The 14,076-nt window shown below is 44.2% G+C and overlaps 2 protein-coding genes and 1 long non-coding RNA gene across 5 annotated transcripts; 1 reads left to right on the top strand and 2 right to left on the bottom strand.

Moving 5' to 3' along the window:
* Window positions 1–2,480: 2,480 nt before the first annotated feature.
* Window positions 2,481–4,989, bottom strand: LOC102655709. Its single transcript, XM_006560993.3, has 3 exons — window positions 4,488–4,989; window positions 4,294–4,401; window positions 2,481–4,169 (listed from the first exon to the last, which is right to left on the bottom strand). Exons 1-3 carry the CDS (start codon window positions 4,987–4,989, stop codon window positions 3,901–3,903), a joined length of 879 nt encoding a protein of 292 aa, XP_006561056.2. The 3' UTR covers window positions 2,481–3,900.
* On the top strand, window positions 4,108–13,750 carry LOC102654656. 2 transcript variants are annotated; one of them, XR_003306143.1, is made up of 3 exons: window positions 4,108–4,193; window positions 12,190–12,288; window positions 12,351–13,750. It is a non-coding gene; the product is annotated as an uncharacterized LOC102654656 (long non-coding RNA). The 2 variants fall into 2 exon arrangements; XR_003306142.1 differs by having other exon boundaries at window positions 12,337–13,750.
* LOC725660 lies at window positions 9,071–11,590 on the bottom strand. 2 transcript variants are annotated; one of them, XM_001121482.5, is made up of 3 exons: window positions 11,346–11,590; window positions 10,666–11,204; window positions 9,071–9,885 (listed from the first exon to the last, which is right to left on the bottom strand). In XM_001121482.5, exons 2-3 carry the CDS (start codon window positions 11,177–11,179, stop codon window positions 9,515–9,517), a joined length of 885 nt encoding a protein of 294 aa, XP_001121482.1. In that variant the 5' UTR covers window positions 11,180–11,204; window positions 11,346–11,590; the 3' UTR covers window positions 9,071–9,514. The 2 variants fall into 2 exon arrangements, with proteins under 2 accessions (XP_001121482.1, XP_026301196.1); XM_026445411.1 differs by having other exon boundaries at window positions 10,666–11,207; window positions 11,347–11,512.
* Window positions 13,751–14,076: the final 326 nt, after the last annotated feature.

Genomic DNA, 14,076 nt, shown 5'->3' with positions numbered 1-14,076 from the left:
AAATTGTAACTAGTCGGAGTTTTCCACGGTCATTGGTTCGCAAGTTGAAGCGTTTTCGAGCCGAGTTGAAGTTTATATTTTTCGAAAGGGTGGAATATGTTTCACTCCGCTTTCTCGATTCTGTCGATCATCGACGGATTCTTTTTTTCTTTTTTTTCTCTCTCTCTCTCTCTTCTTCTTCATTTTAATTTTTTCGCGCGTACGTGGACTCGTCGTCTATTCAACAAGTGTGACGAATCCTTTATTATCGAGACGAGAGAGAGAATTCAATAAGATTTGTCAAAGTGTCGTTTTATCGTTCCACGAATTGGTTGCGTGGTAACGAGTCGTAGCGACGAGTTTACGAGTAAATCGGTCGAGGAACGTGTAAAGACTACCGTATTTTTTTTTTTTTTCTCTCTCGTGGAATTAATGGAATGAGTGATTTTTTTCTTTCTTTCATTAGAAATATTCATTGCTTTGAATAGAATTTTTCCGCGATAGGAAAATTCCATTCATCGATCTGTTCGACAGATTCAAAGAACGAATCGATTTTAGAGATTAAAAAAAAAAAAGAAAAAGAAACGGGAAAATAAATAGTTTGTGGTTCCATTATTCGACGATTCTCTAACTTTTCTCGATAATTCACCGAGGACGTCATCGAGTTGAATTATGAAAGATCCATTTTCCCGCACGAGAAAGGAGAAAATTCTTTCGCGCAGGAATTTCAAAAATCTCTCTGCCGTTTCATCAATCATCATCCGACCCGAATCCCGGCGCGAAACCATTTGCATAAACAATTTTTAAATCGGACATGTTCCATCCATTCGTATCGATCCTCTCTAATACATACCCTGTTAGTTTACATAGAAATTTCTGATTATTCGGAACAGTGGCGTTATTCACGGTGAAGCATGAATCGCCTTTGACACGCGCGCGTACATTCGTAAAATCGGTCGACACCGGCCGGCATTTGAATTTTAAATTTCCTTTTCGTCGAACGGATAATAACCGTGGAATGTAACGGACTACTCTTTCACTAAGAGAAATATTACTGTGTTCGATCGTCGATTTTTAGACGAATTTATCGTTAGAATTTCTCCGATTTCTCGAAAAGTCGCTTCGATCGGGCAAAAATATTTTAAATTCTAGAAAGAAAAAAGTCCGGGAGGATCTCTTAATTCGGAAAAAAAGAGGGAAAAGTAGGTCGAGGAACGAAAATGATCTCTCAATAGTGGTTTCTTTCCGAAGATAGATTGGAACGGTTTCGAAGATCGCGATTTCTGTCGTTTTGCCGGGGTCCATTCACGAAAACGTTCCAACTTTCGTTTTCCCTCGGCAAGGCGGCAGAGTTGGCTGGTCGCTCGAGTTTACGGCGCTGTAAAATTTTAATCGCCGCGTCGTTCGCGTTGCATTGTTCGCGAGCGTTGTTCGAAAGCAGAGCAGAATTGGGCGCCGATTTTTTGATCATCTCGGCCGCATCGCCGAGATGAAGAGGAGGAGGAGGAGGAAGGAAGTTTCTTCTCGAGAGTGGGGAACGAAAGCGAAACGCGGCAGTTGCGAAGTTATGAAGTTCGAGAAGGAAAGTATATTTATGCAAATTTTAAATGAGAGAAGAAGAAAAAAGAGAGAGAGAGAAAAAAATCCAAGTTGGAAACTTGTTTACCAATCAAGGAAACAGAAAACAAAGTGTGAAAGTTGATGGCAGTAAAAAGTAAAAGACAATGAATATATAAATTGCAATATGTATTTAAAAAAAAAGAAGGAGGAATTTTTCCTTCGAGAAATTCAAGTGAAATGAATCGATAAGAAACTTTTTTCTATCTCATTTTTCTTTTTATTATCATTCGAGAAAGTTGATGATGGATTACTGTATTAATCGAAAGATAAATCGATCGATCAAAGAAAACTTATATTTATATCGACGAAGAAAGTTTCGACACGAGATAAAAGACAAAGCACGATAATAATATTAAAAGAAGAAATCGATCGGACGAAACTGTTTACGTTCGAAAAACATTTAGATTCCAATTCGAGTCTCATTTCCGGCCAACGTAGCGGGAGATCGGTTCATCGGCCGTTTGTTACGAGTGCGCGGCATTCACTGGATGATCTGAGCCGATTACCGCCGCGTTTCCCCCGTTTTATGATATTTCAAACGTAAAAAAAGAGGAAGTGTGTGTGGAATCTGTGCCAGTGGGTCTCGGTCTCCTCGCTCATCCTCCCACCAGACACTCTGTGCTCGCTTCGAACGCGACTCGACGAAGAAACGGGGCCTCGAGGTAGGGGAACGACGGGTTGGCTCGAGTGAGGAGGGGAGGGAGGGGAGTTGGGAAGGTGCATAGAAAGAGGAAGGCTCTGGAAAGCTGAGCCGACTCTGCCGCTCGACCGCGGCTTCGAATCCTTCTCCGAGAAACGAGATTCGAATATTCGTTCGAGGCCTCGATTTCCAAATCAATTTTTTTTTTTTTTTTTGACAATGAAATTTTCCAGGGATTCGATCTCTCGTAAAATTTTCTTTAATCTCTGGTAGAAAAAGGATAATGCAAACGATAAACTTGTTCGTTTAACTTGGAGTTTTATGTGTATACATGTATTGTTAATTAATTAATTAATTGGATTAATTCGAGTTTGATGACGGCGATTGCGATCACGCGCCGCGAGACGTTGGTCGAAACCGAGCGGCCACGTTTCACTTTGCACGATTTCTTACACAATCGGTTTGTGCCACTTGCGAGACACGATTACCCACAACCATCCGCCAACGCGGACATCCGGATCACGCGAGGAGGGATTCGCGCCGTGATAAGTGGCTTTTTGCCACTTTTATGCTCGTTAATCCGATCGATTAGGAATGGAGGGGGAGAGTTTAATCGCGAGCGCGGAAAGCAAAGTGAAATATGCAACGCACGGCAAATGGCGAGTCGTTGGCACACTTTCCTCGATCGGCCGATTTTCCTATATATATATATATATATTCGATCGGATATTAATACACGTTGGTTCAACTGTTCTCGATTATCAATTCTTTTTTCCAATAGAATTTTAAATTTTTCTTCTCTCTTGATCCTAGAACGGATTTTCGAGTTTCTTCTCTCTTTTCTTTTTATGCTCGAGCGACAAACTGGAGCGGAATATCTGGCCCAATGTAATTTCCAATCGAATTAATCGGGTTCAGTTCTCGAATTTTCTTCCCTTTTCTTAATAGAAAATAAATCACGGGCAATTTGTACAAATTTTCCATCTATATTCGGAGCCAAATTCTTCTATTCTCTCTCTCTCCCTTTTATTGGCGGAAAGTGACAGAAGAATGGAACAGACGCACACACGATTTGTTTTTCAGCCAAACAAATTGGATAGAAATTTTTATTTGCTCGGTTGCGACAAATAAATAAATAAATAAATAAATAAATAAATAAATAAATAAATAAATAAATACAAAAGAGGAAGAAATGAAGAAATGAATCAGATGAGAGAACGAAAGAAAGGGATAACAAATAAATTATTCTTCGAGTCAAGTAGAAGCTTGGATGAGGAAGCTCGGATTTCTCCAGCGCCCGTTCGTTTCGTCGTTGCTCCTCGCGTGTCGCGCGATCCATCACAACCGATCGTTACGTTTTCAACACTCTTTACTTTACGTGTCACGTGTGAGAATCTTTAAAACCGTCACTTTCTAACGGAGCGTCAAGTGTTTCGTCCGTCTCACTACCTCCATCGTCTCAATGTCATTGTCACCAGTCCAGTGTCGCCCGTCCTCGTCTCGTCTCGTCTCTTCTCGTGCTTTCTCTCTCTCTCTCTCCCCTTCCCCTCCCATCCTCGACTTTTTTTTAATTAATTAACAAACGTATCGGTGCTGCTGTCTCGTCTCGAAGAGGCGACGAAGCCGGTCCAGCGCGGGATCTTGGGATCAAGACATTCGGATCAGGACACCCTCGAGTCGGCGAACAGGTGAGCGTATCCCCTGTAAGGAAGGTCCTCCTCGCCTATGGAGGAGGACCGTTTCTTCCGGTAATGGTGGTGGCCGACGTCCTGCGCGTACACCACGTGGTGGCCGCCGCCGCTCTCGTGCCCGCTCGCCAGTTTCTTCACGGCCACGATCAACGAGAGCATCAGGGCCAACGCGGACACCATCAACGCCTTCATGGCCAGCAGACCGAGAGCGCCGAATCCTAGCGCGGCCATCATCTTGCCTGAAAATCGCAGAAATAAACCAGGTAAATTAATTATATCTCTTGTCGAGAGAGAGAGAGAGAGAAATATTTTTCAGGCGGAGAGGGAGGAGAAAAAAATGTTGATTTCGAAAAATCGTCTTACCCATCATCAGAGCCAGCATCATCATCCCTCCGCCGCCGCCTTTCTTCCCGCCGCGGAATCCTCCGCCGCCGCCGCCGCCCCCGAATCCTCCGCCGTTTCCTCGTCTCGCTGAAACCGATACAAAAAAGAGGGAAGGATAAGTGAAGACGAGCCGAATACCGATTTCGATGGAATGGAATCATCCGGATGAGAACCTTGATCGACCGGCAAACTCTCCTGAAGGGCGGTCTCGAGATTCTGCGGCAACAGGGCGGGCAGTTTGATCCTCAACTCCCTTCCCTCGAGAAACTGCATCAAGCTTCCCACGCCCCCGAACCCTTTCATGAACTTCCCTTTCCTGAACGGGGAGGAGGCGGCATTGGCCGGCACCTCGACCAAACTCACTCCGTCCAATATCTCGAGATTCGGCTCCTGGCTCGACCTCTCCAAGAATTGTTGCACGATCCTCCTCACGATCCTGATCCCGTAACAAGACACAGAAATATTCTTAGACGGGTCCGCGCCCGAGCAATCGGCTCCCGACGGGAATCCAGCCGATGCCCAGCCGGATGCGTCCTTCGTCTCGTTGTTGTTGGTCGTCGCCGCGTCAGCCTGACTCGCGATGCAAAACACGCAGACGACGGACAGACAGATGGCCAAGCAACGGCCGCGTCTCTCCCCGTAGCGAAGCGTGAACGCGATCCTTGCCCAATCCATGGCTCCCCCTTGCTGTTGCTGTTTCTCCGACTCTGCACTCCGAATTGACACGCGGCGGCCGCGTAGAAGAGACACGCGCTTCGACGAATATATGTATATATATATATATGTAACCGTACCTGTGGAACCTACGGCGGAGGTCCGAGTGGTGCATCTAGGCGGATTTGAAATCTCGTTTATATATAAGTTGTACGTGCCGGTCGGTGATTGTAACTATGAAAAAGAGGAAAAAAAAAAGGAAAAGGAGAAAAAAGAAAAGGGGGAAGAAAAAAAAAAGGAAAAGAAGCAAGGAGAGCGGCAGCTTCGAACCGTTCTCCTCTTCTCGTTGTTGCTCGCTCGTTGCTTGCCGTTGTCGGGCTTGCGATTCTTCCTTCGCCCCCGCTCTCCCCCGTCCCGTTTTTTTTCCTCCTCCTCTCTCTGTCTAATCTCCTCTCCTGCCTCTCAATCTTTATCATCTCCTGCTCCCAGGTTTTTAATTCTCATTTTTCCGAAGCGTTTCAGAGCGTTACGCCGCGGTTGGCTGCCAATACGCCCCCTCCTCCCCCGTCTCTCTCGATCTCCTCTTCTCTCTCATCCTCGCTCTCCCTTTATTCTAGATCACTGGATACTAGCGCTGTACAACACCCCGCCCAAACGGACGGAACAAACGGCTTCCTTTCCCTCTTTCCGCGATTTAGTGGAGCAGAAGAGAACGTAACCGATTTCGAATCTCGGAACGCGGTTGTAACAAGGCAAGCGCGGTAAAGCGCTCTCTTCTCCCCGTCCCCCTTATATGTATATATATATCTTTCGATCCGCAATTAGCTGCACGAGATCCGCGCCACATATTATTATTATTATTATTCCAGCCACCTGGATTTTCCTCGAGTTGGTTTAAATTTTCTCTTTTCTTTTTTTCATCGCCTGGAATTTGAATTTGAACGCGTTCGTGAATTTTTGAATGGAAACGCGATGGAGGCATCGATGCGCCCCCCTTCTCCACGAAGAGAGAATTTTCCTCCTCCTCCTCCGGGGATACTTGATTCCCCCGAGGGAGGAGGAGTAGAGAGGGACAACAGGTGGTTCGGGTGTGAGATGAGAGACGGGATGTGAAGGAATCGGTCCCATCGGCGCTTGATCGACGCACCAGGCCGGTGAACGAAACTAGTTCATCTTGCCGCCGCATACCTTTCTCTTCTGTTCCACTTCCCTTCGCGTGCCGCTTGAACGATACACCGCGGCGTATATACGTGTATACGTGCGGTGTACACGTTGGATGGTTGGTATAACTAGGCCCGGTTTGATACCGTTCGCTCGATACCTTGCCACGACGCCACGCCACACGGACGATCGTGTATCCTTGAAACCCGATCGACGATGAGACAGGCTTTCTTCCTGGTTTTCCTTGTCCTTTTCTCCGTCTTTCTCTCGAGGAGAGGATCGAGTGGTTCTCTCGTCGTTCTCCGCTTCGTTCTTTTTTCTTTTTCTCGTCGTGGATAAGTTATGGAAATCTTTTTTTAGGATATTTAAGAGAGGGGTGGGAGAAGGAGGGGATGGTACGATCGCAACGATCGTACGTTGAATATAGAAAAAATTCGAAATATCGTCGAAAATTTGAAAATTCTCATTCTCGTCTCGTTCCTCGGTGGTAAGTTTCTTAATTATTTCTAATTTACAAACTTGGTTACAGCAATTTAACTGTACTTAGTCAACTCTTCTATATTTAGAATTCAATTATCTTTCTTTCTCCCCAGTCAAAGTAGCCGTCTTTAATTATATCCAACACCTTCAATTTAATATTTTACGATCGTAAATTTCCCCTTAACGACGGCTTTTAATATCCTGTGTAATGATCATCAAGTTTTTCAAACGTGTAAACTCGAGTGTCCTTGTTTTTTCCTCGTGTTGAAAATTCGAGAGGGAGGGAGGGAGAGGGAATTTAATCAGGCTCTCGGGTTTCTCCCCGGGAGAATTATACTTCCGTAATAAGCGAGGGAGGAGGACAATTTAGAACGAGCCGGTCGAGAATCTACCGATCGCAGACGTTTTCTCCTTTCGATAGACGAAATGTGTGTCGGCAACAAGCGGTCGATCATTCAGACGCAGAGACCGGTCGACACCATTTACGACGCGTTCAACATCCTTCTACGACGATAATAAGAAAAGATACGATCGATACGTCCACGGATACTTTCTCCTCTCGCGACGAATTTCTCCGAATCGGGCGAAAACGCGCTTCCGAAACGAAACCAGGCCACTAATTTTCGATTCGCGCGCGTTACAATAATAATAATAATAATAATAATAAATTCGACATCGAAAGAAAAGAAAAATAATCTCGATCCTTTCGATTGCTTTCGAACGATTAGAATTATCAGAAAGATGATATTAAATTGTTTGAAGCATTCTTTCTCTCGATTAAATCGATCCTCGAATTTTTCGTGATCCACGTGTCGATATTTTCTTCTTCCTCTTCTTCTCTCCAATTTACGAATATCGAGAACTGGGTCAACGATGACGACGTCCGCCTCTCTCCGATACCCGAAACCGAAAGTTGATCGCGCGGAAGGAGTAGGGAAGGGGAAGGGAGAAGGGAAGGAGATTCTTTTTCTCCTGGGTGTCCCTTATCGCGAGCCATCGTCGTCATCTTCTTCTTTTCGATCCTTCCCGATCGAGGCGGAGAAAGCGGCCACGGGCGAAACGGGGACGGTTTATTTGAATGAGAGATGCCTCCGTGGATCCACGGCTACTTTTTCGTTTTCCCTTCGTCTCTTCCGACACCTTCCGAAAATGTATGGGCCACCTCGACGCTTCTTCTGTCGAGAATTTGGGATAATTCAAATCTTGAGACAGTTCTCGTTTCTTTTTATCTCGAATATTCGATTGCTCGAAGAAGAAATTCCATTCGTTTTTGAATCGTTTGATACGTAATTTTCTTTCTTTTTTTTGCGTGTGAAGAACGGTGGAAATTTTAAACGAAATTGGAAAATTGGAGAAACGAGGAAGAGGTTCAAAATACGCTCGAAGATTGGTCGTGAGTCGAGTCAAATTCCTAGGTCGACGCCATCTGGTGGTGTTGCAAGTCCCGCTAAGTTCCGCAAAGCGGAGCACGACGTGACGAATACCACGAATATATTGCGCATATTTTTCCTATCGAACAGTTAGAAATAATTTATCGAAACTTTCGTTCCGTGTGTGATCATTTTTCCTGCTACTTTTCTCAAGATAAGCAAAGATGGAAGCGTTAATTAAATTTTCCATTAATTTTCGCGCTAATTAATATCGACCTGTTAATTGTATTCGATCTGTATGTAACCGCGTTTCGCTAATTGGTAAAAATGTTTCGTTCTGGATCTAGAATGATATATATATTTTTACGTTACGTTTATCATTCCTCTTCTTCTTCTTCTTTTCGTCTAATTAAAAGTTGTACTAAGAGTTTCGGTCGAGAATTTCTTATTCGAATTTAATCACGATTGGCTTTGATAATAAACAGCGATAAAAAGAAACGATAAAGGTGAACGTGTAATCTCTGTAATCATCCAAGTGATTACAATGATTCAAATAATTCAGATTCGAGAATTCGTTTGCACCTACCTTTTAAGTAAAACAATTATTCATTTTTATTGCCACGCATTCTTCAATAATATTTATATACAGTCTTCTTCTTCTTTTTCTTTTTATAATTCCAATAAATATCGGATAAATTAAACAAAACGACAGGGATGGGGAAATTGAAAACACAAATATTGGACTAGTTTTTTTTTTCCATACAAGATTAGATGCAAACGTGTATATATATAAATAACAACAAAATAAATAAATTATTTATACAAGTAAATAACAACGTAAATAATAACATTATTTTACAGTTCTGGGCCCCGCGTAGCGGTGGCGAATAAGTTAATCATAAATTAGTCGATAAATAGAGTATAGTTACAGTTTGTTATGGAAACAGTCCACTCGTCGGTATGTGCGTAGTAATAGTAGCAACAGTAGTAGTAGTAATTCCGTGTCGATGGGTGCGTCTCGTTCGTCCGTCTACCTATAAACGTGATCCGACCGCTCGATGAGCTCGTGGGAACTCGATTCCTCGATCGTATATATATATTCGCGTATATAATTCAACTGCCAAGCGTCGAAAAACGCGGCATTAAAAGTAAAAAAACAAAACGAGGAGGTTTTACCAATTTTTTGGCGCGAATAAAAATTGTATCAACAGAGAGAGATGGAAATATCGATGTAAACACAACATATTCCAATTTGAAAATTATTTTAAAGAAACTCTGTCCAAACTCTGTCACGATCTGTCCAAGTCTACGGTCAAACAGCAAAGAGTTGTCTCGTTTCAAAAGAGAGAGATGAAGAAGAAATGGATAACAAAAACGAGATATAAACGAAGATATAAGGAAGAAGGGAAATGGAGAGGCAAGAAGAGCGTGTTGGCAAGAAAAATTGTGGAAAATTTTGGCCGAGAAAAATTTCGAGTCAACCGAGTCGCACTGGGATCTCTTTTTTCTTCTTCTTCTTCTTCTTCTTCTTCTTTTTACTTGGTGTGCGCCGAGTAGGCCAGCTCGTGGGCAGCGTCGCCCTGAACACCAGAAATGGGCTCCTGGGGGCCGTGGAAACTTCTGGCCCAACCGCTCGAGTAGCTGTCGCCGTGGCCGTGGTCCGAGCTGAACGTGTGACTGGAGCTGTGATGAGGATGGGCGACCACCTCGTACGTCACGTGTTTCTGCTGGGAGAAGAGCTTCTTCAGGCCTATTATACCGGCCAACAGCAGAGCTATCTTGGAGAGGAGCAACGCTTTCCCGACCAATAGCGCGAGCGCTTTAAAGGCGAGACCTCCGATCAGACCGATCTTCAGCACAGCAGCCGCGATCAACGGGCCCATGTTGTTGTTCTTCTTGCCACGGCCTGCAACATCAACCGTCATATTCTTTCGCTTTCTTTAAGAAACGAACTCGATTCGAAATAATTTTTCGCAATGGTTTTGGAATCGTGATGATATCCGGATCGAAGGAACCAAAACAATTGGGGGGAGAGTAAAAGTCGAGGGAAGAAGATGAACATAAGTTAAGCAACTTGCGTAACTGGAGAAGAATAGATTGAAGATTTGGATTTTTATAATATAAAATATGAGTAAAAAGATCTCCCTCAATGAGAGATTAAAATCTATTAATTGGATTATGATGGAATATCTTTACCGTAGAATAGATTCCAGATCTTTCTATAATATTGAACGAAATAAAAGTAAAAATCTCTCTTGTAGATTCCTTCAGATTTGGATTTTTATGATATAGAATCGAAATAAAAATAAAAAATCTCCCTCAATGAGAGATTAAAATCTATTAATTAAAAGTGGACGATGGAATCTTTATTGGAGAATAGATTCCTTCAGATCTGGATTTCTATAATATAGAATCGAATTTGAACGAAATAAAAATAAAAATCTCCTTCGTAGATTCCTTCAGATTTGATGATATAGAATTTTTATAATATAGAATCGAAATAAAAGTAAAAATGTCCCTCAATGAGAGATTAAAATTTATTAATTAAAATAGATGATGGAATATCTTTATTGGAGAATAGATTCCTCCAGATCTGGATTTTTATAATATAGAATCGAAATAAAAGTAAAAATGTCCCTCATTAAAAGATGAAAATTTATTAATTGGAATAGAAGAATATGTTTACCATCTTGTACGGGAACGTTATCCGCCCTCTCGATGGAGAGTCCGAGGTTCAAGGATCCGTTCTCATCCTCGGACGCGGAAACCACTACGTCGTCCTCGGGCAGGATCCTCCATTTGATGCTCCTCGACTTGACGAACGCGTACACCTTGTTGGCGACGAGGTCGAGGACCTCGGATTCATCGTCTTTGCTCCTCCCTGCCTCGAACGTGATCACTTCCTCGGACGCTTGGCTCGTTTTTCTTATCTCGATGTCGTCGGTCAACTTGATGGACGCCTTCTTCAGCAGCTTGTTCATGTACGTGACCAGCTTGAGCATCACGCAACTGCTCATGTCGTTTTGCGAGCACTTGGAGTTGAGCTTCCTTAGAAGCTCCTCCTCGTACTTGGCCCGATCCGTTAGCGTCACGGACTGCTGCTCGAGCACGCTCATCTTGTCGAGCTTCTCCGTCAACGGGGTTGCCGGGCACAGGGCTACCAGCAACGAGATCGACAGGAATAACACTGTTACCTTCATCCTGCCTCTCTCTCTCTCTCTTTCTCTGCGAATCAACGAAAAAAACTTCGATTCGAATTCCAATCGAGAGAAGAAAAATTTGGCAAAACAACTCTCGATAATTCCAAAGATCCACAAGAAACTTGATCTCTCTCGAGAGAGGACAAAGCTTTCGCGAGGTACTCACGAAAATTGAAATCGAAGAAGACGAGCGGAGCGGGTGGAAGGAAGCACGGGTGCCTCGTGCCCTCTTCTCTCTGTCCCTTTCCTGTCTCGAACCGAAGGCGGCGGGTCCACCACCCGATGCGTGGATCGAGCGTAGCGAGTATTCTGAACCCGGTCGTCTCGCCCCGGCCGCTTTTATATACCGTAGGCAAACCGTAGGCCGAATATGCGTGCACGCGAAAACGCGGCGCGGCAACGCACCGGGTCGTCCACCACACGCCAGGGATATCACACACGGAGGAGTATACACGGGGGCGGGTGGCGGCCACTTTTGCCTTTGATACGAGGTTGGCTGCCGGTCACATGATGGGAAAAGCACAGTGGTGGTGGGATCCACCGTGTGCTCCCCCGCTCCCGCCCCCCCTCCTCCTATGTCCCTCCGCGGCGCAGTGATCTCGGCCGTTGAAAAGAGCGCCGACCCCCGAGAGAGGAGATCGAAACTGGTTCCACCTTTGCCGGACACCTCGGGACACCTCCGGGTGGTGGTGTTTGAGTACTTATTGGTGTAGAGTGGAGGTCGTCGCGAGTGGTTCGTCGTCGAACCAACACAAGCGCGACCGATTCCTGGACTCTTCTCCCGGTGGTGGTGTCCAGCCACGAGACCCGTCGTGTCGCGAGAACCGTGTCACGGATGTGGAACGCACGCCGAGCGGCCGCCACTTTGTTAGACACTTGACCGAGGCTGCCGATGCATCCATCCGGTGTCGCGATCGATTCGCCATCTCTATGATGTACACGATATATTCTCTACGCAATTTCCAACTCTTCTCTCACTCTCTTTTTTCTTTTTTTTTTTTTTTTTTTAGGTTAGCTTGGAGTTTGGGAGTCTTTTAGGAAGAGAAAGAGGGGTTGTCGATTGGGACAATTCGTAAGAGGATTTTGATTTAAGATGGAAAGATAATGAAGTAATTTGGGGATAAGTTTCAGGTGGATTATTTCATCGGTTATAGTAGTTTTCTTTTTCCAGATTCGTTTGGAGGGAAGGAAGATCGGGACGATCTCGTGACTCGTGGGCCGGCGCAGGATATATCGGAATCGAGGTGAAAAATATTCTAGAAAGCAACTAACTACTAGGGGCCCTCGTTATATTACGCTCGTAAAGAAAGTAAATATCGCGTGCCGTAACAAGAAACAATTATGGGAGGAGGAGCAGGAGGAGGAGGAGGAGGGTTTGCGTGGCAGACGAAGTGTGCCAAGTTCGGAGCCTCCTTCCTTCCGCAGGATTGCTGCGCAACTTCGCGCGGCCCAAGATTTCTTTTGCCTGGTTTCGAGCGTTTAAATCGTAAGAAAAAGAAGAAGAAGAAGAAGAAGAAGAAGAAAGAAATAACACGCGCGATCTCTTTTCCCTAATCGTTGGGAAAACTCGGTGTCTTAACCCGGATAAAAATAAAAGAATTATCCCTCCAACTCGTTCCACCCATAGATGGAAATAGGAAGTACATTGAGAGACAGACGAGAGGATTCGAGCACGGGAAACGATCGATCAACTGGAGGTGGTGGTGGGATAAAGAAAATCAAATATTTGAGCAGCGCGGTGAAAAAGAGTTGATGATGAGCGTGGTAAATAGTAAATAAACGGATTTTCTTGGATGTTCGGACAGTGATGAATTCGGTAGAAAGTTGGAATGCCAAGTTCAAGCTGGTGCCGTTGTTTGCGTTTCGAATGAACAGCGCGACTTCGAGGGAACAGTTCGCGGTTGAAGTTAGGAAAGAAATCAAGGGGATCGCCGAGATGTCGCCGAGAGATCCGAGTAAAACTAGGCGTGAAGAAAAACGTATATCCGATATCCGCTTTTCATTCTTGAATCGGGTAAACTGTTGCTACTTTCCCGGACGGGGGAGAAAAAGGTTGGACGCGTTCAATCGAATTACGAGATCTCTCGTAATTCTCAATGATTTTCTTGGATCTATATTTTTGTTTTATTTGTTCGAGTTTGTTCTCGGTTGGAAGGGTAGAAAATTTTCGGCCGGTTATTAAAATCTTATCCGACTTTCGACTCGTTAAACGACGCCGTCCCCTCGAAACTTTCAAATATTCAAATTTCCAAAGATAATCGGTCAACCGCTCGATAAATCACCCAGTGAAATCTAATTCCTCCCGATCGGTGAAATTAAAATTCGATACCGAAACTAATCCGCATGACCTGAAAACGTACACCGAGATCGCCGATCGTAGATTTCCGCGTTACAATTTCCATTTCGAGTCGTGAACGTCGATCGAATTTTTTTCTCTGCTCGAATCGCATCGATTCTTTTCACTCGCGTTGAAGAACTCGTGGATGCGAGCTTGGTAGAGGCAAAATGGAATGTTGAAGAAAAAAATAAATAAATAAAAGGGACGAGAAGTGTGCCAGCCGCGGATTCGTATATGGCAAACGATTATTCGACGTCGACTCGATCTTCCAATCGCCCTGAAGGTGTTTTTGGTTAAAGGTTCGAGGACCGTTACGCCGAATTCCAATTCGTTTGGACGCCCATAGGACAGCGTGGGTGATCGAATTTTCAACGAGATCTCAATTTATTAAGATTCTATTTTCAAGATTTTTGTAGATCGATCGATGTTGTTTTTTTAAATTTTGGAGAAAATTCGAGACTTTAACGGAATATTATTAATACGAATCGAAGTTTTCGCGTGAAATTGGAATTTTTGTCTAGAAAGAGGTTGTACAACATTCGTACAACGATCACTTGTA

The sequence above is a fragment of the Apis mellifera genome, linkage group LG15 (assembly GCF_003254395.2).
Source record: "Apis mellifera strain DH4 linkage group LG15, Amel_HAv3.1, whole genome shotgun sequence".
In the NCBI taxonomy this organism is placed as follows: domain Eukaryota; kingdom Metazoa; phylum Arthropoda; class Insecta; order Hymenoptera; family Apidae; genus Apis; species Apis mellifera.
Note: the sequence above shows the minus strand (reverse complement) of the source record. Positions and strands in the feature narration are given on the sequence as shown.